The sequence below is a fragment of the Lipophrys pholis genome (genome assembly GCF_963383615.2).
Source record: "Lipophrys pholis genome assembly, chromosome: 21".
NCBI classification, from domain to species: domain Eukaryota; kingdom Metazoa; phylum Chordata; class Actinopteri; order Blenniiformes; family Blenniidae; genus Lipophrys; species Lipophrys pholis.
In genome coordinates this window covers 11,713,251-11,740,379 of record NC_137649.1, presented here as the reverse complement: position 1 = coordinate 11,740,379, position 27,129 = coordinate 11,713,251, and the positions used below count along the sequence as shown (strand labels likewise).

General features: G+C 40.6%; 2 protein-coding genes across 2 annotated transcripts in view; one reads left to right on the top strand and one right to left on the bottom strand.

The window, feature by feature from the left end:
- The window catches only part of lama2 (laminin, alpha 2), a 194,450-nt gene extending 186,434 nt beyond the window's left edge, over positions 1-8,016 (bottom strand). The window contains exon 1 of the mRNA XM_080490875.1: positions 7,813-8,016. Within this exon, the coding sequence (XP_080347001.1) occupies positions 7,813-7,879 (67 nt within the window). The 5' untranslated portion in view covers positions 7,880-8,016. The remainder of the gene's footprint in view (positions 1-7,812) is intronic.
- Positions 8,017-9,608: 1,592 nt separating this feature from the next.
- LOC308126586 (vesicular inhibitory amino acid transporter-like) lies at positions 9,609-19,862 on the top strand (the record flags this gene model as incomplete). Its single annotated transcript, XM_080491087.1, has 8 exons — positions 9,609-9,712; positions 10,061-10,700; positions 15,735-15,871; positions 16,238-16,364; positions 16,729-16,931; positions 17,444-17,681; positions 17,992-18,154; positions 19,534-19,862. The coding sequence occupies 8 exons, from the start codon at positions 9,609-9,611 to the stop codon at positions 19,860-19,862; spliced, it is 1,941 nt and encodes a 646-aa protein (XP_080347213.1).
- Positions 19,863-27,129: the final 7,267 nt, after the last annotated feature.

Below are 27,129 nucleotides of genomic sequence, written 5' to 3'. Positions count from 1 at the left end.
TTAGGCACATTAAAAAAATATATCTGGCTGGCGCAAACACACACACACAGCACACCGATGATGAACTCCCATACACGCGCTCTTACCAATTTATCAACTCATGCCCTGTTTCTCTCTGTGTCTAAGCCCACCGAAGAACGGTGCTGGGCAGAGAAGCTATTGTGTCCCTGGTAGAATTAACTATTGATTTTCTCCTCAGCATTATCAATGCTGTCCTAACCACAAAACAGCTGGGACACACTCACACACATGGGCGTACATGCACAGACTTAGATTTTGTTCAGCGGACGTGTGCTTTGCGGAGGGCAGTCAAGCCCCGCCGGGAACAACACAAGTCAAATATTAACACGCCACCGTAATAAGCAGACGCAAACAATATTACGTGCAAACAATACAACATGCAAGGCAAAATAAGGAAAACTAATATTTTGTGAGACGTATCGCACGTCAGCTCGTGATGTATCGCATGCATTTATGCATGACTTTGATGACTCCCAACTCCTAAAATGTTTGGATAATGCGTACACTGTAAATAATAACAGGATGCCATGATGTGAAAATCCTATTAACACATATTATTCACAATAGAACACAGTTAACAGTTTACCAATAAAAAGTTATATTGTTATTGTTATATTGTACTCATTATCCCAATGTATTTAAATTGGGCTGGTAATTGTTGTTGTTTTTTTTAATGAATGTTTAATGATGACCTTTACTTATATTGTTGAATACATTTACATATGCAGGGATTCAGTTTTGTGTGTTTATTTCCATAGCAAATGTCAGAAATTGAGTAAATTTACAAACATACTATAGTTCAGCTAAAAATGGTAAAAAGGTTTCATGTTTGTTCATCTCAATCGACAGACCGGCCCTACCTTTTTGGAACTTAATTAATTGCACTATATTGGTGTAATTACCTTACTAGACATCGCCACGGTAACGGGTTGAAGGCTGAAGAAGGCAAATTAATTTCATTACTTCAGAGAATTCCACCACTTGCCCTCTTTCTCAACACATTTGTTTAATTTCTTCCCAAATGAAAGTGGCACTATCACCTTATTTTTCTTTTTAGTTACACTTCATGCGTGTGCTCAATTAACCACATCTTCTACAATGTTTGATTGGAGCAACATTCCAGCGATGCAATAAAAACGATCCCGCAAAATGCATTCACACTACATATATCTGTCACTGTGGTACTTAGAACACTTGTCAGTATTTCCTTGTCAGTGTGAACGTTTAAGACAAGTTTGCCTACGTGGATATATTTAATGAACGCAACAAATTGCGATACATCACTTGACTCAACACATCCCAATAATACCGGACTGTGACGCACATATCGAGTCTGTGCACTTTGAATTTTAATGAATCAGAGCTGTTTTGAAATTAAAGGCATGGCCACACCAAGTACTGACTTGATTACATTTTCATCTTCAGTCTGTGTGTTATTAATAAATAGATACGTATGCTATTATTTTCAAAGCAACAGTAGCTTTCATGTCTAAAGCGGCACGGTCTTTCTTTCTCATTGATGAGGATACAGCAGCGTTCCAACTTAGCACCAGGGCTAATTTTAGCACCCAGAGGATTCCTCCGAAGCACACAGACACCCAAACACCTGTTGGTGGTCATGTGATCTATGTCTTTGGCACAATGTCATCGATTAATTTCTCCGCAGAGCCAAAGACAACTTCACAGCCAGTTGACTTCGTAATAAGCCAAATCTCAAAGTTCAGCGTGGCTGAGAATGTCCAAGATGAGGAGCAAACACATTAGATTGAGCAATAACTGCACCACGGCTGTGTCCTACCAGTCAAAAACAAAACCAGTGAGAAGTAAAAAAAGAAAGTAACTATTCACTGATTTAGGCAAGTGTAAGTTCTCGATTAAAACATAAAGCTCAATTTGTTCCTCTACACGGTATACAGTACCCTTCAAAGACAGGGTCTCATTGAATTGGCTTTTGTGCAAAGCAGCCTTTGACCCCTCATAAACAAATCAGGAGCTATTTAGAGTCAAACACTTTGCTCAAGGACGCGTTGACATGTGGATGGGACCAAACATGGACTCACCTATAACTCTGCTGGAACTTCTGAAAAAAAATCATGCAGCTGTAGTCATTAAATGATTACTGATTGTTTTATTTGATGAGTATTCTCGTGATAAATGTAGAGCAATTACAACGACTCTTGGATTGACATCCACCGTGTCAAATAGTAGAATTTGTTTCTCATCTCTATTACGGGGAAGTGAGAAATGAAGAGAAGTTCAAGGGGTATTTCTGAACAATTTTTGAGATTTTATGTGTGAACGATTCTAATGGATTGTTAGAGAACTGAGTCAGCCTGGCTGATCTATGTGAGAGTGGTACCGTGAGCCCCAGTGATCGAGGCAAATATGTCTTATTCATGCCATAAGTCAAAAAAAGAATAGTCAGATTAGTTGGAGATTACAAAACATCAACAACATCATGACCCTGATAAATAGTCACTATAACTGGTAATTGTCCTGCCAACTAACTTCTCTGTTGACGAAACAAAAATTGAAATAATAAAAGACTAAGTGCTTTTCAATGTTTGGGCGACAATTAACAAAGAAATATCAGGACTAATATTTTGAAGAGCAACAAAATTCATATTGGGGGTGGCAATTACATATTTTCCCAAGGTCTAAATTCATGGCTATGCTGTCTTTTAAACAACAATGAGTTTAATGTAATTAAATGAATTTGACAGTTACCAAAAATCAATGAAAAGAGCTTTTAGATCAGCTGGAATAGAAGATTTACATCATAGATGAGCAGCAGACAATTCTGCAGGAACTGTGTGAATAATGTCAATATGGCCCATAATCTCTGAGGACTGCAGCCAGCGTCTTTTTGAAACTATGACAAGAAAATGTGAAGTCAGCTGTGAATACAGAAAAGGGCCCCCAACCTGGAACTCGCAACGTCTGCCTAGTCTGGAGGTCTGCGAGAGGGACTCTGCCACATATTGACTAATTATCAAAACACAAGCTCACCTTCACTAAGCACATCTGCTTTTTCCAGTCGGTTTCTGACGTTGTTGTTCTTCTTCCATCACTGCCTCTCTCCCCCTTTCCCCTCCTCCTATTTTCTCGGGCCCATTGATTATATTCAGGGAATCTCTCTGCCGGGCTGAGAAAACGTCTGCAAGCTTCCCCCTCTGGTGCATACCATCAAATCCATTCAGCTAAGCTCGGCTGCTCTCGCATTAACATAGCAGAGTGAGATCAACATATTTCAGAAACATTATGACATCGGGATGAATTCACCTCATAAAAATGTTGATTTCTCTGATGGGCGCCAAAAAAAAAAAAAATAATCATTCTGGATTCACATCACATTCGCTGCCTTACCTCTGGTGACTTCACAAACACATTCAGCCAGGCTTGGTTAAATCCACATTACCATAAACTTATAAACACACCTCTGCTCCCTCCTGCAGGACCTTTTATCCACAAATTAACTATGCTTTTTTTTTTTTTGGGGGGGGGGGGGGGGGGGGGGGGTGTCGATTCAATCAAAAAATAAAATATTTCATCAGATAAGTCTCCACCTGCATGTACGCCAAGCTAAATCAATCGGTTTTCTTCCTGATGCGTTGGTCTTTTTTTTTTCATTTGGAAGATGCTGTATCAGGTTTGTGCAGGACAGCAGAACTATGAAGAAGCCACAATGAGTTTTCTGAATTTTTTAGTTGATTCCTTCTGTTGGTTTACAAGCCCCGTCTGAATTCAAGCCACGCCGTTTCCTCCAGCGAATTTAGTCATGCAAATCAGGTTGGGACGATTTCCATTAACAACTCAACTTTTCAGGCAACTTCTCAAAACTTTTCCCATTTTCCTTCTCGTCGGGAACACGTCTTTCATACGGTCGATAAAGTTGTGTGGACTGGCTCTTAAGTTCCACATGTTATAGAAGTTCTTTTCTGCTTAAAAAAAAAGAAAAAAAAAGAAAACAGACATTCCACACTTTACAAGAAGACTCATATTGACACGTATGAAAACAGAGTTAAATAACCAGCAGTGTCTTAGTTGTTTTAGTTATTTATTCATCTACTGTATTTCCCAGAATGTAAGTCGCGCTTTCATTGTGCAGCTTTTCATTCAAAGGTTGAGTGTGACAAAAAAAAAAAAACCCGCAGAAGAGGAGACTTCACTTCATCTCTCCCTGGAGATGACGAGATTCTTTTATAGGTGACACTGAAGATGGAGAATTCAATGGATTCAATGACGCAACATGTAATACGATACTTTGAAAACATTTTTTTGGCTTCACAAGTAAGAAAAAAACAGCCTTTTATCGTTTAGGCTTTTTGTCTCTTTTGACTCTCTTTTGACTCCATTGAGTGCACTCTAATGGAAAAATATTGGACCGTTAAAACGTTACGTGCATTGAAAGTGACATTCTTTAGACTCGTGTTCAACAGAACCGTCATGACAGACTGTAACAAACTTCTTTTCACATTTTTGTGAAATAAAGATTGAATCAATGAACGCGTCTATTTATGTATTTTGTTTCCTCTTTGTGAGGGTTTTTTTTTTTTTTGACAGAGGCGACTGCCAATCTGACTGATGTCGTTCTGGTTGTTATATTTGAATATTTGTAAATGTTGTAAATGCAAAATTCAATTGTCGAAGGTCTTGAAAATGCTGTCACAGGCTAAGTCCCGGTGGTTTCCGTTGTTAGATGTCTTTAGATGACTGTTTTAGTGACTTGGCTGCAGAGTTATATTAAGATGTACGACAAAGGGACCAATATTATAAAGGTGTAGACAATGTATTCATCCGTCAAACTCCTGTTTTCTCCAACTTAGGTTCAACTTCAACTGTCACAGTATGAGACCAGAGAACTAACCACTACACCGCCGTACAGCTTAGACAACATATAAAACAACGAATGTTATTTTGGAAAGCCGTGGTGGTTTGTTACGCATGATTTCGATGTTGGCAGATTGTATTGAGGGGGATAAAAACAACTCAACAAGCAAACAATAGGAGACACATTTCAATTCCGAAAACTGAAAATTCATGAATGCTCCACGACCAACTCCTTCCTACCGTCGGACACCCACGGGCAAATGTAAAATACCTCTCATGCAAAGATGAAAATAAGTTATTGAACTGAAGAGTTATCCACTGGATTTTCATTCAACCCGAGAGACTGATCCAGTTAAAGCGTCAATCGATTCGCTGCAGTCCGACGAACGTCCTCCACTGTGGAGCATCGAATGGCTCGGTGACCTCACCTCGACCTTGTCTCCATATCAGTGAAAAGGTGGGGAATTCTTGATCAAAAAGTGTTCCGATTCCTACCAACACGGCGAACACGAAAACTTGACTTGATTCGGAGGAAACGGTCTGAGAAACCTCCATTTAAAGTTTGTGTTTGTGTTTCCTTCTGCTCATTCACCATCTGTGCTTTAACCTTATCCTCTCTCTAATGTCCTCTGATCCCTCCGTCTACACGTTTCATCCATCTTCCTCCTATCATTGACGTCTCTTCCGATGCCTAATAACTCTTGAATGCACCCTCCTTCCTCTCCATCTCTCTCAGAGCCCCCCCCCCCGTTCTCCTTCTCCTCCCCCCGATTATCTCCCGGTGTCTCTTCTGAGCTCCGTTGCTGATAGAGAGCATGCCTGGTTGACACGCCCGGTAATGAGGCTCCTAACGCAGATGGCCTCTCCTGCCCTCCTCCACTCACTCACTTTCGCTCCCAAACACATAAGCGGTATGCAGAAACGCGTCTGGAAGGCAGCGCCTCCCTCTCCCCTCCGCAGGAGGTCCAGAGCCCTCCTGGATCAAATGCTGCTTGGAGATGCTTCTCAGAGATAACCTGGGAAAGAAAAGCAAGGCCAAAGCCATAGATGCGCCCTATCGTTCACGGGAAAATCATCCAACCTTCACCAGACGCACGTACGCACAACAAACTATTCATACACACAATCAAGCAGCCTTTTTTTTTTTGTTTTTGTGGTGGTGGTGGTGGTGGTGGTGGTGGGGGGATGTTTAGTGGGACAATGTACTCAGCAACTATACAAATCAAGAGTCAGCACTTGTGAGAATATTTTGACTCTTGTTGTGTGCCATGTAATATTGGTTTTGTCTCAGCCGTCAATCCACATCTCTGCTCGAGGGCTTGCTGCTCATTTTTCATTGTTGACTATGTCACGGCCCCAACGCGCACGCTGCACACAAATTAATCTTTCACAAGCCCGCAAATACGCCACTTAATAGAAGCCCGCGTCTCCTCCTCGAGTTGCCTTTCGCGGCAGGATTTGTTGTAATGTCGGAGTCGCCAGAGATCACACAAAACGTGATTCTAACAAACAGTCTACCGAACGGCATCAGCGCTCACCTACTTCAGGACAATTTACGACTTTTAGATTTCAATGATCATTTCGTTATATGAGAAGAAATGTTCCTCTTGATTGTCAGTTGTGCATTCAAACCTCTCAAGACAATATGCAACTTTCAAATATCCCTCTGTGATTGTTTCACTCCCAACAGAGATCCCTGCTTTTACATGTTCTGTAGAAGAATAAAGGAGACTTTGCTCAAACATCCTGCAATCAAAATAAGTACTTCAAAAAAAAAAAAAAAAATGAAGAAATTGTTGGTATTTTCCATCCTACTGGCATTAAGTTTCTGGTCATAATGCCCTCAACAGACTTCTCCTAAAACTACTTTTTTCTCCTTTTTGGTAATATTTTTCTGCATCACATGTTCAGACTCGCTGGTTTATCATCAGACTGTAGAAGAACTAAAACTGGAGCTCGTATCACTTCCTAGAGACGGTGATTCAGAACACCTTTGGCTCTTTTCACATTATCATACATCAATCACGGCTCTGACATTGTTGCCAGTAATTAAACAAAACTGTGTCTTCCACATGAACCCCAGCATGTAAAAAAAACCCAAAAGCCTTGGTTAATACAGAAAGCTGATGCCTAATTTCAAGATGCCAGCAACTTCAGGGTTTTTTGACCTGGCTCACCCAGAAATCCCGACTTTGAACCGCTCGACTGATGGCAGTGCTCCGGAAGATAAAGCATCAAGATTCAAGATGATTCACAGACTTCTGAAAAGTTGTCATGGCCCAAGTCTTCCAATGTTACTGAGTGTCGGGTCTTTGTGTCTGCTGTTTAAAAAGAACAACTTGTAAGAGATCATAAAATTAGGATTAAAACCTTTTAGGACATACCCCCCAAAAAAGTTTTTTGTTTTTTTCTTTTACAGGGTTAAAAGTTCAAATGTGACCAAAGTACTGTCATACATTGAGTGCACAACTTGCATTTGAAAAAAATATAGATATGTACTTTGGTATAAGACATGTAAAGTAAAAATACCCTGAAATCAACTTTCAAAAGAAAAAGAAAATGAAAGCTTCTTTCACGTTTTACTTTTTCTACAGACAACACATGGAGTTTCAAAAAAGAGCTCACTGAAAGTTTTTAACTGCTGTGACTCAAAGACACACAGAGGACAACCTGGAAGTCCAGTGATATATGACTGCCAAAGTTCAAAGCACTTAATTTAATTTATGAGTCTATAAATAACAACAGACCTGTTGTCTGACTTCAGCAGTTTGCTTCTTCCAAAATCATTAGCAAGTGACAGATCAAGCTGGCCAAATCCGACTCCAAACCATCTCCCCCAAGCTTTGCTCCTCGCAGGTGAAGGCATCAAGAGTACAAACTGACCTCGGAGTAACTTTACGCACAGCTGCGCGATCAGGTATTAATGAGGAGGAGATATGTGCCGCTTCTTTGAGGACTCACCTCTCTGCTGGCCATGGCACTGCAGCCAGAGCAGCGTGCTGGTAAACACGAGCACGAGTCGCTTCATTTCGTCCGATCGGCTTTAATGTTGAAGTGAGCGCGCGCTGGGCTCAGCGCCGTCCTCTCAGTCCGGCTCACTGTGGAGTTGAATGTCGGAGGAAAGTTTCGCACAAGTTGATGCAAACTCTCCCCCCTCCTCCTCTTGCGCGCGTCTCTCCTCCTCCTCGAGTCGATACTTTCCGGGGGTTGGAACACAGACAACCAGATCAACCAGAGTGTAGGGCTTCTGGTTGCGGGTTCGAGTCCCGGTCCATGCGTCTTTACGCACGGTCTTTTATGTCATTCTTCAGGACTTCCTTTAAATCACAATCAAAAACAGTTGGTGACCTTACCCTTCCTGCATAAAAAAATACATACCTACACTTCTGCTTGTGTTTTGAAGTACTTCATCAGCAGACACATCAAATAAATACATAAAAATCTCAGTAAGCCCACACATCACGAATGAAACTCACTAAACTAAGGCAAATGCTCACACAATTCAAAATAGTACAAAATTATCAATGGGAATTATTACATATCCCTACAACAAATCAAAGGTATAATGTACTTATCTGTGGTATTAAAGATTCAAAGCTCCACCAACACTGTGACTACAGTCATTCGTCACCTAATATCTACATTTTCGTGAGAAAAATAATTAAGGGTTTATTGTGTAATACTGTAAAATGCTCCTGTAAATGTAAACCACTTAACACTCTGCAGTGGTCGGCCATAAGATCACCTTTTTAATTCACATCCATAGGCAACAGCCATGTTTAAAAAAAACGAAATATAAATCCAAAATATAAAATATAGAACAGAACTTTTTTACAAAGAGTCTTGACCTTCAAGAGAGCAAAGAAGCATTCTAAGTTTTGGAGACTAAAGCTTCAAATGCTACAAAAAAACATGACATCAACCGTGTTTTAGCAACCGCAACTAACAGCAAAGACAGTAAAAAAAAAAAAAAAAAAAAAAGGATAATGGGTAGTAGGTGGAGTTCAAAAGAAGTAATGGTGCTCAGGCAGAAACACATCAGAAGTGAGGAAAAGTTTTTGGTCCAGCTGAGCACAAGCCATTAAATGCACTTCTGTTCAATGGCTCCTCCTGCTGCCCTGCACAACTCACCACACTCTGGGGCAGAACAGGGCACTACCACTCATTAAAGCACAGCTGGATGCACTACAGAAGATGTTAAATGAAGGGCAACCATGTGTGGGCTGTATCAACTGGAGGTACTTTCATTTGTGAACTTTCAGCCGCAGCAAAGTAGCTTTAAACTGTGAAAGTTATTTCTCTTGGATGTTCTTATACATTAACATATCATACTCTCTGCATTCGTCGGCACATTTGTTACCATATTAGGCAAATGCCTTTTTTTCTCAGTTACATGACTTATTATTTATTTTAAGAGAAGAGACGAGAGAAATGAAATGTTTTCTTTCTCAAAAGGTAGTGAAGTCATTGTTACCCACCACAGCCTCCTCTCCGGAGTGTACTTGTGTGTGAGTCATTATAAATGTTTATTCCTTCACAGCTGAAAACACTGCCACATTATAATGTTACAGCTCACCGACTTGTCAGTCACTTCACACACCTGCATGTGGGTATTTATGCAGATGTGCCAATGGTACTGTAAATGTGAGTGGTGATTTGGTGGGCCAACACCCAGTGGGTGAGAGTTGTTGTGGTTGTGTGCAGTGTAAGTCAAGTTCCTCCAGACCCCGAGAACTCCACCGACAAGGAGGCTGAAGATGGGCTCTCCTCACTGGGCTCGGCGCTCCCGGCAGCCCTGGAGTGCTGCCGGGTCTTTGTTGGGCTGGGCTGCATCCAGACTCCACCTGGGCTGGACAACAAGGTGAGTCCTATCAGATATCAGGAGGTTACTAGGGCATGGATTTTAATCATATATTGAAATCGAGATAAACATTGAATGACAGTTGGTTTTCTGCTTCCAACAGTTTGCTCTTTATTGTACTACTTAGTATTGTATCCTTAGTTGGGTTTACAGGAGAATCAAAGTTGACGGACACTTGACACGTGCAGTTACATGTTTATCGTCATGTACAGGAACAATTCCAAGATTCCATCAAATAAAGAAGGTTTCACTGTGAACACCTTCATGTTTTACATTCTCAATTCCTGATGAGAACATCAGCTTGATGATGGTACAAACACAAATAAACTCAAGTTTCTTCATCCGCAGGTTTCTCCAAGAAGATGAGGAGATGCTGGTTCTGACCCAGAGCGACGAGCTCAACAGAGTTTATTGCGACGACCGCAGATTTCCCCTCGACGACATGTCAAGCAAAAACAATACACATGTTGGGGACGGCAGAAGAAACAGAACAAGTGAAAACAGAGATGATCTGGAGAAACCACTTCCTGGCACGATGACATCCACCAGCACCTCACGGCAGGACAGAGCAGCTTTCAAAGAAACCAGGGCTACTTTCGACTCCTCTCGAAATAAGATCATCACCACAGCATCAGCTGTTGCCTCTGCCACGGACTCGCCTTCCACCAAAACCACCAGGAATAGTGGCACAGAAAGATCTCATGTGAGAACGGACAAAGGAAGACGCATGATTGAGAACAACCCAAACTTCAGCAAGAAGAGGCAGTCCTACAGGCTTCAGACCGGCGATGTGGAGGGACAAAGTAGAAACGACAAAGTAGAAACAGTGGAAACGACTGCGCCACGCTGTAAAAACCTTGAAAAAGAGAGCGCGAACATCGGTTTGGCTTCTCCAGTTCTGAGTGCTCGTATAGCCACCACACGTCTGAACGATTCCCCGACCATCACCGCCTGGGAGGCCGGCTGGAACGTCACAAACGCTATACAGGTACAATTATTACAGCTCATATGCATGGTTGGACAGGGTTTTCATATATTCAAACCAATTTTGATGAATAGGAATGTAGTGGTGCTGCTTCAGTGGTTGCCGCCGAGTTCTATTTAAGGCGCCATTAAAACTCAAAACACATTTTTTTCATGTACTATTAATACAGGTACTCAAAAATGGGTACTAAAACATGGGCACACACCTTGTCAATGTTAAAAGGTCAGTGATTTCGTTCTAATTCAAACATTTCATTCTTTTTACTAATGTCTTTACAGGACTTTGGTACACAGTTCCCCTGATGTCAAATAATTAACCTCTTTTTTATTATTATTGTGAATTGTATCTTGGGGGACTTAAACTTTCCCCCAAATGTACCCCAGTTTCAGACAATGCCCTATATCGTTACCTCTTTAGATTCAAGCATGTAGCAGTTTCTTAGGAGGTTTTGTTACGTGACCAGAGATATCTATGGTTCATTGGCGAACACCCTGAAAACCCCAAATTTCACTCGATATATATGTTATAAAGAAAGACGCACGTCACACACTTTATTCCCAGCCATGTTACAAACATGTCAAGAATACCTGTCATTATTCAACTCAAGTTAAATCTTTTCTATGTTTAATCACCGGTGGTTTATTTCATTGCTCAATAACTTTCAAGCAGTTCTTTCCACAAATGTCTCATGTTGACTTCCTGATAACACAGGTTGTGGTAATTACAGTGGCAAATCCATTATTTCTGGTTTCAATTTTTGCATGTTGCCCCTCCTTTATGTGTTTGTCTCCCCCTGTTCTTGAATGTGAAATCTAAATGCCAACAATTTAGCAGTTGAGCCGCCGCACTGCATTCAGACGGTATTAAGTAGGTTATTTAATTTGCCTTCATTGTGTTTCCATATTCCTAAACAATGCTTTGTGCTCTCTCAGGCGCGCCGCAGTCTTCATAATCAAATTAGGCGCAAATCAAATCTTTTTTTTTTTTTCTTTCTTTCTTTCTTTCTTTCTTTTGTTTTTAAATGAAAATCTGCCGGTCACACCGTGTCCTTGTGGCAGTAATGCTAATAGCTTATTATGCTGTAAATGTTCAGCCATATTCAAATACTGTGTTCATGTAAATGTGTTCTTTCCCTGAATAACTGTGGTGTAATTGAACAGTGTCACCAGGTCTGTAGAGAATACATTATGACATTAGGGCATTAATACAATGTATGCATTCACGCACGCGCGCGCGCACACACACGTATACAGTATATGCATACGTGTTTGGAAACACGAGCAAATTAACATGCTTTGAGAGTCCACTTGAGTAAACAAGCAGATTTAATCACTGCTGATACTGTTGTCTGAACATATACACATATTGCAGAACATGAATTTTTGCGGCGAAAAACAAGCACTGAATACACTTGGGTTGTTTATTTTAGTGTATCGGTGCCATTGCAAGTTAGTTTTTTCTTCATTGCAATTATTCCTTTGAGAATGAGATTCTGTGCCAGATGAGGCTTAGAAAGTTGGTTTCTATTGAAAAGTGGAACTCTGATAAATATAGTACAGTTCAATATATGTTTTATTTTTTTATTTTTTTCTGATCTTTTGTGACTACGATGCTTCCAGCCACACTGTAATTTGAAGCGTTTTTATTTTACCCTTAGTTTTCGGCAGTGCGTTTATGTCTTTTTTGAAAGGGAGCTAAATTTTTATGAGCCGTTTGAGAGCTGACATTGGTTGGTTAATATTTTATAGGGTGGTCATGAGCTGTACCACGCTCTAATCAGCAGTCTTTACAGATGATCTGCAAACCTGCTCTGTAATCCTTTACCATGAGGTCAGGATAAGGTGTGAAAACGTTCAAAATCTGCAACTGTAATGCAGAATTACAGAGAACATTAAAAGATTTAGAATGTATCTGTGCAATAATTAGAGATGTTCTTGTTCAGCCAACAGACGTCACAAGAATGAGAAAAATAAATAAAAAATATAGCAGCAGTTTTATTCCCCATCAAGACTCCAAAGAAAATATGTATTTTCCTGTGACAGTGTATTGGTGCCAATACAAATGTCTGTCTGCCAGCTCAATAAAGTTTTTATTAGATAGTATCTTTGCTGCCAAAAAAAATAGAAAAAAAAAGAAAAGTACTCCAGCTCTCAAGGCTCCCAACTTGGGAATATTGTGAATCTCAGTTTGATTTCCAACCTGATTGCTAATGAGGAAGCTCCAGCTGTATACTGAGGGGCCAGAGCAGGACTTGTATTAATCTAACCGTCTTTGAGTGAGGAAGTCCCTGGTTACATGTGGCATTTCATTTGAAACTGCATAGAAAATTCAAGCTCAGGGAAGATTGTGAATTTCAAAACAAACCCAAGCCGCAGGAGATTGAAAAAAAGAAAATGACCCTGTTTTTGTTTTTAGAATGCCGACAACAACAAGATCCAGCTTCAAACTGGACTGAAAGTATAAGAGAATCGATATCTGCTTTGTAATATACTGTAATTTCAGTTTCTTCATTCATCACATTTTTACCTCTGAAAATATAGTTGGTGAGGCAGTTTCCTTTCACTGACAGCATAGAGTCAAATCACCCAGTGGTTAGTTGTCAATGTCTCAGAAAAGAAACTGATTGTTATGTAGGCTACCAGACTTAATCTATACATGAATGTATCAATTATCAAGATAGTTGTTCTATTCTTTGTAAATTATTCAAGTCTTTATTTTCTTTTATTAATTATTTTGACTAGGTACACAATTTCAGCAAGAAAACACAAATGTACTTGGGAATAAATGTTTAGAGAAGTTTAGAATATAACTCACATGCTGTATAGGAATAGTATCAAAGCAAATGACTTTAATAATGCAGTCAAGTTTTATTCTTTTAGGGAAGTATAAGGTAATAAAAATGTTTGACATGTGTCTCGTCCTAAGGAATCTCTGTAAAGTTTCAACTGACTGGAGATCAGTTGCCTCCAATCTGGGAAACACCTCCACTGATCCATACGCAGCAATATGGGGCGAGTAAACCGCTTCAAATTAAGGATTCAGTACATACCAGATCACTTCTTCCTCCTGATCAAATTGCAATATTAGTTCATATTTTGAGAAAATTCATTTTCAGATAAGTACACAAACTAATCATGTACATTAAAGATTCCATTGAATTTAGAGAAAAGATTTTTGTTGAGGTTTTTTTTTTCATAAAATTCAGGAATGGGACTTTGTCATGGCTAAAGATAAGGGGGGGCGGGGAAGGAGGGCATTTCCGTTATCTAAATGTCAAACCTGTCTGTTCCGGCTCAAGTCTGCCTCATCTAATCCCCACACAGTGAGCAGAGGCAGTCCTCTGTCACTTTTTGTGAACAAGGCATGTGCTTGCATAAAATATCAGACATGACCTGAAGGGCAGCAGATGAATTCTTGCGCTTGGAAATCCAGGAGGGAGGAGAGATGAGTGATCCACAATAATCTTTTTTTTTTTTTTTTTTTTTTTTTTTTTCAGCATGTGCCAGGTAGCCAATGCTGAACGTTTGGCAAAATGGAAAAGTGTGGCTGTGCTTGGTTAATCTGTCCAAAATAGGTAGATAAGAACATGTCTTGTCTGACTGTCTAATTGCAGCATGTTTATCTTTTCTCACACCAATCAGGTATTTTGTTTCTTCTCTTATTGTACGATCTCTTTTTTTGATTGGGAACTGCTTCAGGTTGAGCCCACAGGAGCCAATGCGGAATTAGTTGGCAAAAGCACAGACAGAAAGAGAAACGCGGCACGAGCGAAAGCGAAGAGGGCGGGAGATGAAATCAGATACTTGAGCGTCGGTTTTCTCTCAAGCTGCTTTCATCCCCCAGCAGCTCCATTTGAACATCAAAGCTCCATCAACATATGCCGAACAGACACCAGTTACCAAATAGTAACTTGAAAGAGGGGGAACGTGTGCTTGTCTGCTTATGCGTCCGCACACTGTGTGCTTGTGTCTGCCATCTATGATGTGGTTCCATGTCTCTCGGTGAGTCTGCGTATCTCCATGTTCCAACGTTCGAAAAAACAGCGACTCCATCAAAGTAGCATGTTGTCTCCTCTGATCTCCCATCATCCCACCTCGTGCTCTCAAGCAGGGAGACCGCACCTCTACTTCCTTCCACCTCTTTCCTGTCTGTCTCGCGCGCCTCCTCTCGTTTCTTGTCTCCCACTTTCACCTCCATTCCCTCTCCTCCTCGTTTCTCTCTCTCTCTCTCTCTCTCTCTCTCTCTCTCTCTCTCTCTCTCTCTCTCTCTCTCTCTCTCTCTCTCTCTCCGTCTCTGGCAGTCACTGAGATTTTCCCTTGGTGACAGGCCAGAGCTTGACTCGCCTCTTCCTTCTGCTCCTGCTGGTCTCCTGCATCCTCAGACTCTCCAGGCACGGCGCCAGACCTCTCCTCTCGCCTCCTCATCATCCATCCATGAACAGCCCTTTTATCTCTTTTCTCTTTTTTTTAACCTCCTCAAGCCATCCTTATTCATTGTTTATTTTCTAATTTCTACATGTTGCTCATTTATTTACTCCATTTTAATGCACAGTGTGTTTGTGTTGACCATCCTGCGTTGACTCTGACAAATGCAGCCTGATTTACAGGTTTATTATGTACTGTCATGCCTCCATATGTTCATCTAATTTGAATGTTTGTTTTTTTATACAAAGCTGTAACATTTTATTTCTGCCACAATTCTATCATTGTCAATGCCATTTTCACCTTCTCCATATCTTAGTTTTAGTTCAGTTTTTTGCTGTGAAACATAAAATGAGTTAATTAAATCAGGTCCATTAGAGGTACTATACTTTGTCATTTTTCCAGATCACATAATATGTGTTCCTTTACCTGACTAAAAATGTATTATTTGACCCTCATATAGTATTGTAGTATTGTACTCATATCATTGCTTTACTGATTCTACAGTTTAATCCCGCCTTACACATGAACAGTCACATTCAAAGCTTATATCATTTATTTCCGTCTTTAAACCAATATCATATTGTTCACTCTTTTTCTCCTTAACCTTTCCAAGGGCATCTTTGTGTTGGGTCTGCCTTTTGCTCTGGTCCAGTCGGGTTACGTGGGTCTTGTCCTGCTGATTGTGTCTGCGTGGGTCTGTAACCACACTGGAAGGATCCTGGTGGACTGTTTGTATGAGGATGAGCAAAGGTGAGGTTTCTAACATATTCTTTAATGTCATTTGGTGTTGATTGAGAAACTATATTATAAATTCTTATCAATATGATATTGGAAAACCCCACTCAGTACAGTCTCCAGCATGTCTTACATTGAACCTGTTTTCATGTGCTTCTGCACCGTGTAAATGTGAAGCTACTTCTTGTGTTATCAGTAATGGTGAATATCCATTCAAATAACAGAGTCATTCTAATATACAGTACTTTCCTTTGTTTCAATAAAACATTGTAAATACATAGGTTCTTCATATAATCTTCAATTTAATACTGGCTCACCTACAAAACTGACTTATGTGTCACGTTACCATTAAAATTGTGAGACGTTGTTCTTATATTTCAGTGAAGGATCCAGCTGGGCGTCAACGGTCCGTGTCCGACACAGCTACCAGGACGTCGTGGAGGCCTGCTGCAAGGGACTGCGGCCAAAGTGGTTGGGATTGGGAGGATGGATGGTTAATATCGCTCAGGTAGCACATTCATACACGCTTATTCTTTATTCTGCACATCCCTTTGCACATGTATCAATCGAGTCTTCAAACTTTTTCTTCAGAACGACAGATGAAAGAGTTTTCTACGTTTGTGGCAGATTCTTAAAGTGCTGTCACATTTGAGAGTATTGTTTTTGATTCAGGCAGAACCTTTATTGCACTGGGAACCGGAGAAATTACATCACTCCTTGAATCATTACACTAAATAAAACTTAATTCCTACAGTCTGCCTGACTTATGTAGAGCATCCTAACAGTGTATAACATGAGCATTAACAGTCTGGGTAAACTGACCTTCCAAATACAGAGTACATGTTTGGGCTAACCTCTTTTTACTGTCCCAGGTTATTGAACTACTGATGACCTGTACCCTGTACCTACTGGTCTCCACCAGTCTGCTGTCTGACAGTCTGTCCGGGCTGGCGGTGCCTCGATCCGTGTGCTCGTTGGTGTCTCTGGTGTTCCTCCTGCCCTGCCTGCTGCTGACTGATCTCAGACCAGTCTCCACTCTCAGCCTTCTCTGCTCGCTCGCTCACATACTGATCAGGTGATGGAGCGAAAACAAGCAGCGCTTTCACAAAGGCTAATGAGCCTCACTTGAAGAACTCAACAATCTTTTTTTTTTTCACTCATCAATGTAACACACACTCATTCGCCCTCCTGTGAATGCGTTACAGCTGCTGCTGGTTAGTCTGTCTTCTCTTTCCTGCTTCACAATACTGTTACGGGTGGTTTGATTTATTTCCAATGCCAGGTGTCTTACATGAGAGAAAAAAACCCTGAGCTGGGCAGGGAGAAAAAAAGAAAGTCTGGCAGCTGTCTGATCTATTCGTTTTTTGGGGGGACATTGGGTCCTGTGCACATACACATGACCTCCCAGTTCACTTGCTGGTAATTCAAGACTTGCGCAGTTAATTTGGGTTTCCCCTGCAACTTTTTTTGAATTAATGTAACTCCAGCGCAGTACATACAGAGTGTTACATCCACATATATCAGTTTTAGAGTGGACTCAGATGTCTAACTTTTTTTTGATGTGTTTTTGTTTACTCTCTTTGACAGTCTGCTGGTCATGTTGTACTGTCTGAGTCAAGCCAGTGGCTGGTCGTGGTCCATTTTGTCTCTACCTGTGGAGCCAGAGGACTTTATCGTCGCAGTGGGCGTCATCATCTTCTCCTATACCTCGCAGATCTTCCTCCCTCCACTGGAGGGCAGTATGGAGGACAGGGGGCAGTTTAATGTCATGCTGGGATGGACCCACGGAGCTGCGTGCGTCATGAAAACTATGTTTTCACTACTGGTTAGTCACAACTGGGTGAAAGCTTGGCCCTTCTTCAAAAAACAATTATGGTCAAATGCAACTAAAACACATGAAACTGACATGCGCTGTTACAATGACATGTGAGCATGAGATGGCAGCTATCCAGGTTTTTACAGCGTCATCATTCTAAAGTTTATTTGAAGGCAAAAAACAACAGAAGTACAAAAAGGAGAGTCTGTATTTGGTTTGACTTCTGGACAACAGGAAGTCTAATTAAGCGATGGAAAAGGGAAACACAAAGAGAGCGAAGGATTGATTCATCATATTAACTATTTCTTTCTTTTGCTAGGCCGTGTTGACCTGGGGGGCAGAAACCAAAGAGGTCATCACCGACAACCTGCCCTCTGACCTTCGACCTCTTGTCAACCTGTGTCTACTGGCTAAAGCCCTTCTGTCCTACCCTCTGCCCTTCTACTCTGCAGCTGAAATCCTGCAGACCTGCGTGCTCAGGGGTGATACGCGCAGCAAAACCCTCCGCACGTCCCAATCTCTGATTTAACCCAAATAACGATAAGTCAAGCATGAATTAAATCGTTCATTAGTTCCCCTGCTGAAAATGGAGAAGTTTAATTTGGCGCTCTTGATGTGTGATCGGCTTCTTCACACATTTCCTGTCAAAGTTACTGCTGTAAGTGGAGGTTCGTCCTATTCAAACTCCTTCTGGTCCATAAAAGTGGAGTTAAAGAAAGTTGAATCAATTAAATTTTTACTTCCTTCAGCTGAGAAGTTGCCCTTCAATCGCCCTCGAGGTTGTGAGCAATAAAGTATGTGTTACGGACACTGTCCAGCTGGGAATGAATCAGTTGAAGGGAGGCTCGAGCAGGGAATAGAGGATGATTACTCTGCTGATAAAAATAAGGCTTAAAGCCGTTGATCACAGCCCATGTTTTTAGGTGCAGGAGTTTGTTGATTTGGAGATGGTTTGATCAATGAGGCCCAGATTAAGAAGCTTTTACCTGAAATGAATAATGTATGAGACTCGAGAACAACCCTGACAAATTAGGTCAAAAATAAGCCGCGTCCACAGTCAACAAATCGGTCTTAAACTTTTCAGACTCGACTGTCAACAGACATGAAGTCATCAGGTTACGATACGTGATGCGATGAGTGAGGAACAACTTTCAAGTGGTAAAATAGGAAGATTAAAGGAAGCTTGTCCACCACCAGCACACTGACAGCTCTTAAAGTGAAACCCTTAAAGCAATTATAAGTCCATATTTCTACATATTTCTTCAAAACTAATAATGCTAAGTTTTTTCTTTTACAGCCAGAATACATAATCAACTCGTGTATTACTATCCTGTCACCACTGACAGGACTGCAGTACATACTCCCCACATCTATCATTCCTGCACCTTTTACAATATATAGGAAATTCAAAAACCACCAGAAGGCAGAGATATGCAGCTTTGTGATCTTATATTAGTTATTACTGTGGCCCACCAGAACTGCCTTAGTAGACAAGATTCACTGGAGAGTCTCACATTTATAATATAACCATCAAAAACAGACAGTGATATTGGAGAACTGACATATATTGAAAGTTGAAGTTGGAAGAAAGAGCAAGAAGCACTCACTCATGGCACAATTGTTTGGCAATTCACAATAAATTGAATCTTGCTGTGAAAGGGTTAATGATTTGTGCTAATAAACATTGACAGAGATGATATTTGTGTAGGCATCGGAAATTACCAGGAAATTCAATAGGTGTTCCAGAGAGCAATTGCGTCATAAAACTGCCATTTTTACTTTTAAAATGAGATAAGTTTGGAAGTTAATGAAACCTCGCCATGCTTGCACAGTCAATATGAACTGCCCTGTGTGTTTTCAGCCTCTTCAAATGCTGCTGTCTCATCTTACTCCAAACCCGGAGGTGGAGGTGTGTCCCGCGCAGCACTGGTGGTCCGTGGCGCCCTGTTGATGGCCTCGTACCTACTGGCCCTGCTGGTGCCCAGGTTCTCCTTGCTGATGGGCCTGACAGGCAGCGTGACTGGGGCAGCCATGACGCTCATACTGCCGTGCCTGTTTCACCTCAGACTGCAGTGGGGGCGCCTGACAGTGAGGGGCCGGCTGATAGATGTGGGTATCCTGAGTCTTGGGGTCATCTGCAGTGTGTCCGGGGTGATTTGTTCAGTGAGAAGACTGCTGTGGGGTCTGTAGGAGAAGGAAACCCAGTGGGTTGAGTTGATCAAACAAGTGCGACACGTTTCGGTCTTTAATAAGATAAAATGATCAGTCAAGGCTCACACAGCTTCGCTGCTCAATTTGTTGTGTCTGAGAAAAAAAAGTAATGTATCATATACATTTTTACTGTATTGTGTGTCTGCCAACATTTACATCATAATAAAAAAAAAACCCCACTACAAATCATACGACCCCATGATTGGCTGGGACAACTACAAATGTCCAGATAAAAAGTAACAGATATGTGAAGCAGTTTTTTGGCACCAGTCAGAGCTGCTGATTCTGTCAATATTGCACAGCTTTTTTATTTTGGTTCTTTTCAAAATTGTATTTATTTATTTATTTACACCAATTTATCTTAATCTAATTCACAGAGTTCTGGGTAAACCTATCTACAAAGTGTACAAACATGCCACAAGTGATTTTTTCCCCCCCTTCAAATCTTTTCTGTTATCCCATGTTAAATGTCCAAAGGAAAATAAGAATATGATTAAAAAAATTAATGCACAAGAAGGTCCTGGGTGACTACTTGCATGAATAACAATTTTCTTTCTATATTGTACATGTAGAATATATTAAGTATACAGCATTGCATCTAGGCTCGATGTATTAAAGCTTCGATGTTTTGATCTAATGGTAAATGGTTTATGCTTTATGGATTACTTGTTAGTAAAAAACTAAAAGTCAGTTTGACCACTTTCTATGGGCTTCTTATGGATTCTTCACCTCTGATATTTGTGTGGTTCGTTCTAAACTGCCATCAAGAGTTTAAAGTTGTGAATCTCCACACATCTCCTCTTTTGGTTGTGGTAACAGGAACCTAAAGACCACTAGTATTGCTGACCCTGAACGGCAAAAAGAGGAGGGATTTTTTAAAATTCCTTTTCAACAAGAAATAATCCCAAAGGTAGTTACACAATGAAAGTAATAGATTTTGGTTTCATAGCAGGCAAAGTGTTGTGTTACAATGGGGACTTTTGTTTTTTAAGTGCACCTTGAATTTTAGCTGGAAGATGAGATAAATGTGGCAGTCAATGTTGTTTTTGAAGCTTCAATGTCGATGGGAACAATTTCTTTTTCTCTTGAAGCATTATTGTCCAAATGTATGTGTCTGATATAAATATGTGAACCATATCTTTGTTGTGATTATTACATAATTAGCCTCTGAGGGAAGTAAATGTAAGAACCTATGGCTTATCTACTTCTCCTACGGGCTGTAGAAGATTGATGTTTGTCTAACCTAATGTTGTGTCTAAATATGTATGAAGGCAGGGGATATGTGTTTGAAAGCGTGTTTGTTCTCCCTCTGCATGTGAGAGTGTTTGCAGGTAGGAATGAGTTTCGTCTCAGTTTTGTTTATGTGATTTCAAAACACTGTGGAAGTGAGTTTTCCAAGACCGAGAGGAAAAAGAGGGGAACTACAAAAAGTAATGTAAAAAAATGGCTTCATTTTTCATGCAGTAAAAAACATCGACTGAATAAAAATGTGAACAGTAAGAGGAATGAAAAATGAAGAGGAGAAAGATAAGACCGAACAGGGAGGGGGAGCAAGAGAAGTGTATAAGAGATGACTTAAAGAAGGTCAACAGAGAAAGTTAGAGAAGGGAAATTAAAGTTTTCAGCTTTTCTGGTTGCGGTTTTGTCTGACTCGGGATGATTCAAGCGGACATGAAGCACCGGTCAGACATGTGAACACAAGCGACGACACAAAACTACACGTGTACGAAACGTCTGTGGAATTTTTGCTTTTCAGAGCAGGTATACGTTACCAAAGTCAAAGTGTGGATTTGCATATCCATTTCAGTTTTCTCTTATTTGTTCAAGTGTAGCAAAGAAAGAATCACTTGGAACAAAAAGACAGGGAAAATAACACATACAACTAAATTAACTTTTCTTGTTTCATAAAGGATGGATGGATGGATGGATGGATGGATGGATGGATGGATGGATGGATGGATGGATGGATGGATGGATGGATGGATGGATGGATGGATGGATGGATGGATGGATACTATAACTTGGTGTTTCACAACAGCATGCTCTGGTTTGTGGTAAAGACCAGGTGACAGTAAAAAGAAAGCAGAGAATACTACCAAATGATTCCAAAATATGGCTTTAAACAGTGACAATAACCCACATCTTTTGTGGTACTTTTCCTTCTCTTTTTTTTTCTTAGCATTTGCAGTCTGACAATTGTTGTTTATTTTGTTCTCACTCTTGTTCTCATATTCTCTAGTTTTGCCAGGTTTGGAGTTACAAATTGTCTTTGTTCTCATGTTACAACCTCACTCACTTCAGGTCACTCGGACACAGAGCTGACAGGGCGACAGTCTTTAAGCCAACACACCTGTCACGTCCATACAGACATCATTATAAGACCGTGTGTGCGTGTGTGTGTGTGTGTGTGTGTGTGTGTGTGTGTGTGTCTAGACGGCACAGCTGAGGTCAGGTTCATATGGTGATGTAGCTTGTACTCAGCATGTCGGTCTGTCGGGTATCCAGTCTCATGCCGATCCTCCACTTCCAAATGGCCTTTGAAGGGAAATAACAGATACAGACACTAAAAAAACGAGCTCAGGCTCTTTCATACCTCAGAAAACAATTTACAATAAATGAATTCATTTGAAGTGATAATATGTCTCACTAAGCTTCCAACTTCCAGCTCTTGATCTCATCAATCCTCAACGTCTCGATTTAGCTGTGTTGGTTTTCTATGTCTTTCATTGAATCGTGACATTGAACTGTGCAGTCTCATGGACATGGTCAGAAAATCAACTCTTTCGAGTTTACTTCGAGTTTAAACACTTGTCAGAGTGGGTCTCTTCAGCGTGATGCAGGGAAACTACAAAACCGCTGGCAGCCGAGACCTGCTGGTCAAATCTTCTCAAATCAAATTCTAGCAGTGCTGTGGCTTTGAGGTCAGTCTGGCCTTGGGTTGTTGCATGACTGGAGTTTTTAAGTAGCCATGCCTTTACCTGCTTGATTCTGCAAAAAAAAAAAACAGGAGCATTATTCATGCAAGATGCACTTTTGGTAGTAAAACGGCACAGCTGTAGCTCAGTTGGTAGAGTAGATTGTCTTCCAATCCCAGTTTCGACTTTTTCATCCACCGACCAAGACGTCAAAGGTCCTTGGACAGGATATCGTCCCTCAAATTGCTCGCACTGGAAGGTTGAGCACCTTCCCATCTATAAAACACACATAAACAAGTGCGGCAGTTCCTATATTGCAAGCCTGAAAAAAGAAACAAAGCAGAAAGGATAATTTATCTACTGTATAGCAATAGCCACCTGTAATGGCAAAGCAACAAGCGTCTGGCATAAAACTTGACCAAATCCATGACAGGTTTTTCAGACATTTGATAGAAAACCATTAATGACAGATCCTAAATGTTAAACAAATCTAACATGTTGGGAGAAAGACTGTTATCTCCATATCACTTAATGCTTCTTGTTATCCATAGTCCTCAATATTAAAATCTGAAGCACGAGCGTGGCTTTAACCATCTGACCAGCAAGTGACCAGAGTTAATAGCTTCTGCATTTCTTCCTGTCGCCATAAAACTGAAGATATGTAAATCAAGAGTGTGTGGAATATCACGGTAGGTGCCATATTTTCCATCGTATAAGTCACACCTGGGTATAATGCTCAGTTTTACACGGCAATGTTTCGCGCTTACACGGAGCAAAAACGCCGAAAACGATTGGCGTTGGTGCTGTTGTTTGTTTTTGTAATAAAAAACCTCACACACACACACACACACACACGTGCACGGAGAACAATACGCCATAAACATTACCTATGGTGAGTACACTGATGTTCGTGTGGACAGACAACCAAGTTAGATTGCTATTCAGGTGACTCTCAACTATAAAACTACCAAGTCCCAGGAGAATATGGACCAATGGGAGTCACGCCACGCTCTTGACAATCAACGCTTGTATGTGCAGAAGAAATACTTACTATGGCCATGGTGGGCATAGGAGCGTGATGGAGTCAGAGCGTTTTCAAAAAGTTCCACCGTGGGAATCATTTTCAAAAGGTTAGGTTTTCAGTGGCTCCGAGCACTGTTGTGGTGTGAACTGACATCCAAAACGCAACGAAAGTTTTCATTTGAAGATGTTCTGGTGTGAACAGGGCTTCAGTTGCATTTGTCAAAAAATGTGTTGCGAAGGCTAAAAAAAACCCACAACAACGTAAATCTCATTGACATAAGTTGCATTCATTTTCCTGTGCCTTGACATAACCGCACCATCTAGAACCCTCAGCCAGCAGCTGCTGTTCGAGAACCCATCTGGGAATCCGTCATGCTTTTAGCCCACCATGAGCTTTCTTCATGACTGGAGCCAGTAACTTATCCCTCGTCCCTCAAAGGTTCCTAAGATATTCTGAACTCACCTTTTTTTGCTTTTCTATTTCCTTTTTCTGATGCATATTGAATCATTTTGAGTTGAAATTGTGCTTTGTAGCCTTTTCTTTTTGGAAATATTTTACTTGCTCTGTCAGTAAAACAAGGTAGTAATGGAAATCTTTAGGTGGTACTGTTGCAGCATTCCGCGGTCATACAGAGCTGTCTACTGGTCTCAGATCATATGCACTGTAATATTTTAACTTCCAGTTGCTTCTTAATATGATTCTCATGTCCGAATAACGAACTACAGAAAAGTGACTTATTATCCAGAGCATATGGTATAGCGTGTGCAGGACTTCTTGAATTGATGAATACACATCTGCCTCACACTTTTCATAAGGACTAATGTGTTTTGCCCGATTTGTCCCCATATTTAATTATATGCATCGTGTGCGTAAATCTGGTGATAAGGCTGGTGATGGTACATGCATTTTCACACATTAGCCCAAATTCATCCTGATAGTCTTATTGAGGCTTTTATTATTATGATTTTTTTCAAACATAATATATTGCTCGAAAGCAGCAATAAGTAATTTATTAAAAGTAAAAAAAAAAAAAAATGGAGGATCTTTTTTTCTTTTTTTATTGACAAGTTGCAATTAATCATGTTAGTATTTTTCCTGACTTTAAAAAGCTACTAAAATAAGTCAAACATATTCAAAGATATATATATTTTTTTTCTTTTAATTTTCAAGTATTTGAATAAGTGGCATTCAAAGGGTTAACCAACCAGAAACAAAATCAAGAAAAAAACTGCATATAGCAATATCTATTTTATTAAATATATGTATATTTTTTTGATGCAAGTCATTGCGACTTAAAACAGTTTAAAAACTGGCAGCTCGAGCTCTTAACTTAACTAGGGTGTCATCTGGGAGACGGAAACACATTTGACCGATACATCTGAAGAACAAAAATGGAATCAATAAAAATGTTATCCATAGCTAACAATTATTACTAACTGTGAACTCAATATAGACAACAGTTCTCTTGGAGTCACATTTGTAGATGAAATTATGGGTAATAATAGTTTGGAACGTTTCCTTGTCAAAAACAGTTAATAACTTCAAATGACATGGCATCAAAGGAAAATTATGATGCTATAAGATTTTAATAAGTGTTCTGCATGAAGTAGCATTAGATTCCACAAAAAAAGAAAACAACTAAAGACCTCTGAAAGTATTAAAGTAACCGAAGCCCCTTTTGTCCTGATAGCTCGGTGACCTCTGCATCTATTGATTTATCAAGGAAGAGACCTAATTCCTTGTTATCGGTCGTCGCTGAAGTCGCCCCGAAATTGTATTCAGTATACCTGGACTTGTACTTTCCAGTGATAAATGATGCTATTTATATGCTGGGTCTTTGCCATGCCTTTTGGTTTATTCAATTACAGTAATAGCAGGAACCTGAATTTTGAGAGAGTGGGATTTTTTCGCATCCTCGCTCTGTGTCCAGTGTTGTAGAGTTGGCCCTTTCACATCCGACATATACGCAGGTACAATATGGGTTGTGCTGGCTCTTATTTAGCCTCAGCGTGGGCGGGGTGGCGCCCTGTCATCCGGGGTCAGGCTGGAACGTTGTTTCAGTCAATCCCACTGGAGCCAATTATGTGTAAGAAGTATGCACTTGCCACACTGAGCTGCTCCGGATAAAAGTGTCCACCGTGTGACATTTGGCAATCATGATGAGCGTCCTTCTCGCCGGAAGACCAAAGCTAAAAGTGTAGGCATTTAAAAAGTACTTTATTTGTAACCAAATACAAGTAATCCTATAGTTTTTTTTCTTCCTATTTTATCAGGAAATATATTAATTTGTGTCTTCTTTATGAATGCACAAGACGCCGATGTCTGTTTACACAAAAATGATTTGGGTTAAAATGACATAGTTAGGATGCCAGGCCATGAGTTGGTGCTCTTGGTTGTTACATACACACACACACACACACACACACACACACACACACACACACACACACACACACACACACACACACACACACACACACACACACATACATGTTCACGGAGAGCAATATGCTCAAGATAATCTTTTCCCACAGCAAAAAAAAACCAAAAAACATGTGTTAGAGTCTAATTGCTATTTCTAAATTGTTGATAAGTATAAATATTACTGTGTGTGATTGTCTGCCTCTCTGTGTTTGCCCTGTGAAGGACTGGGGGCCTGTTGGGGACGTACCTCGTCTTTGCCAGTTGTCAGCTCTAATCGACTCGAGTGCTCGTGCTCCCTTAGCACCAGCAGAATGTCGGTGGTTAACTATGGCTTTTTGTGCCACACTATCTCTAACCAAACGCTTTCAATAACACCCCAAATCTATATTTGTCTGTGCCATTGTTTAATCTAACCACGGCTTTATCTATTGAGAAAAGATGCTGTTGGCTTTAAGGTCAAAGAAGCCCTGCTTTACAGGGAAACACACAAACCGCTGCCTTTGCAGGTCAAATAATGAAAAAAAAAGGGGCTTTAAATATTTGAGCAGCAGCACCATGCCTTTTTATCAATCTTCCCAGATTCTGAAAGGGTCTCATGAGTAACGTCACCCATCTATGCGGCTACACCTTTATCAGCGCGGGGCTTTCACAGCCAGAGGCATGGAGAGCTTTCCGAGACATCCTCACCTGCCTGACAAAGACAGTCAAGCACTCCTGCTGGAGCTGAAAGCAACAGGGGAGAGGAGGTGAGGAAGTGGGGCGAGAAAGAATGGAGATAGGGGTATAGAAAGATATAAAAGAGAGGAAGAATAGAGAGACCGAAACAGAGACAGACGGGGAGATCAAAAGGTGAAGATGGAGACAAAGATTGTCGGTGAGAAAG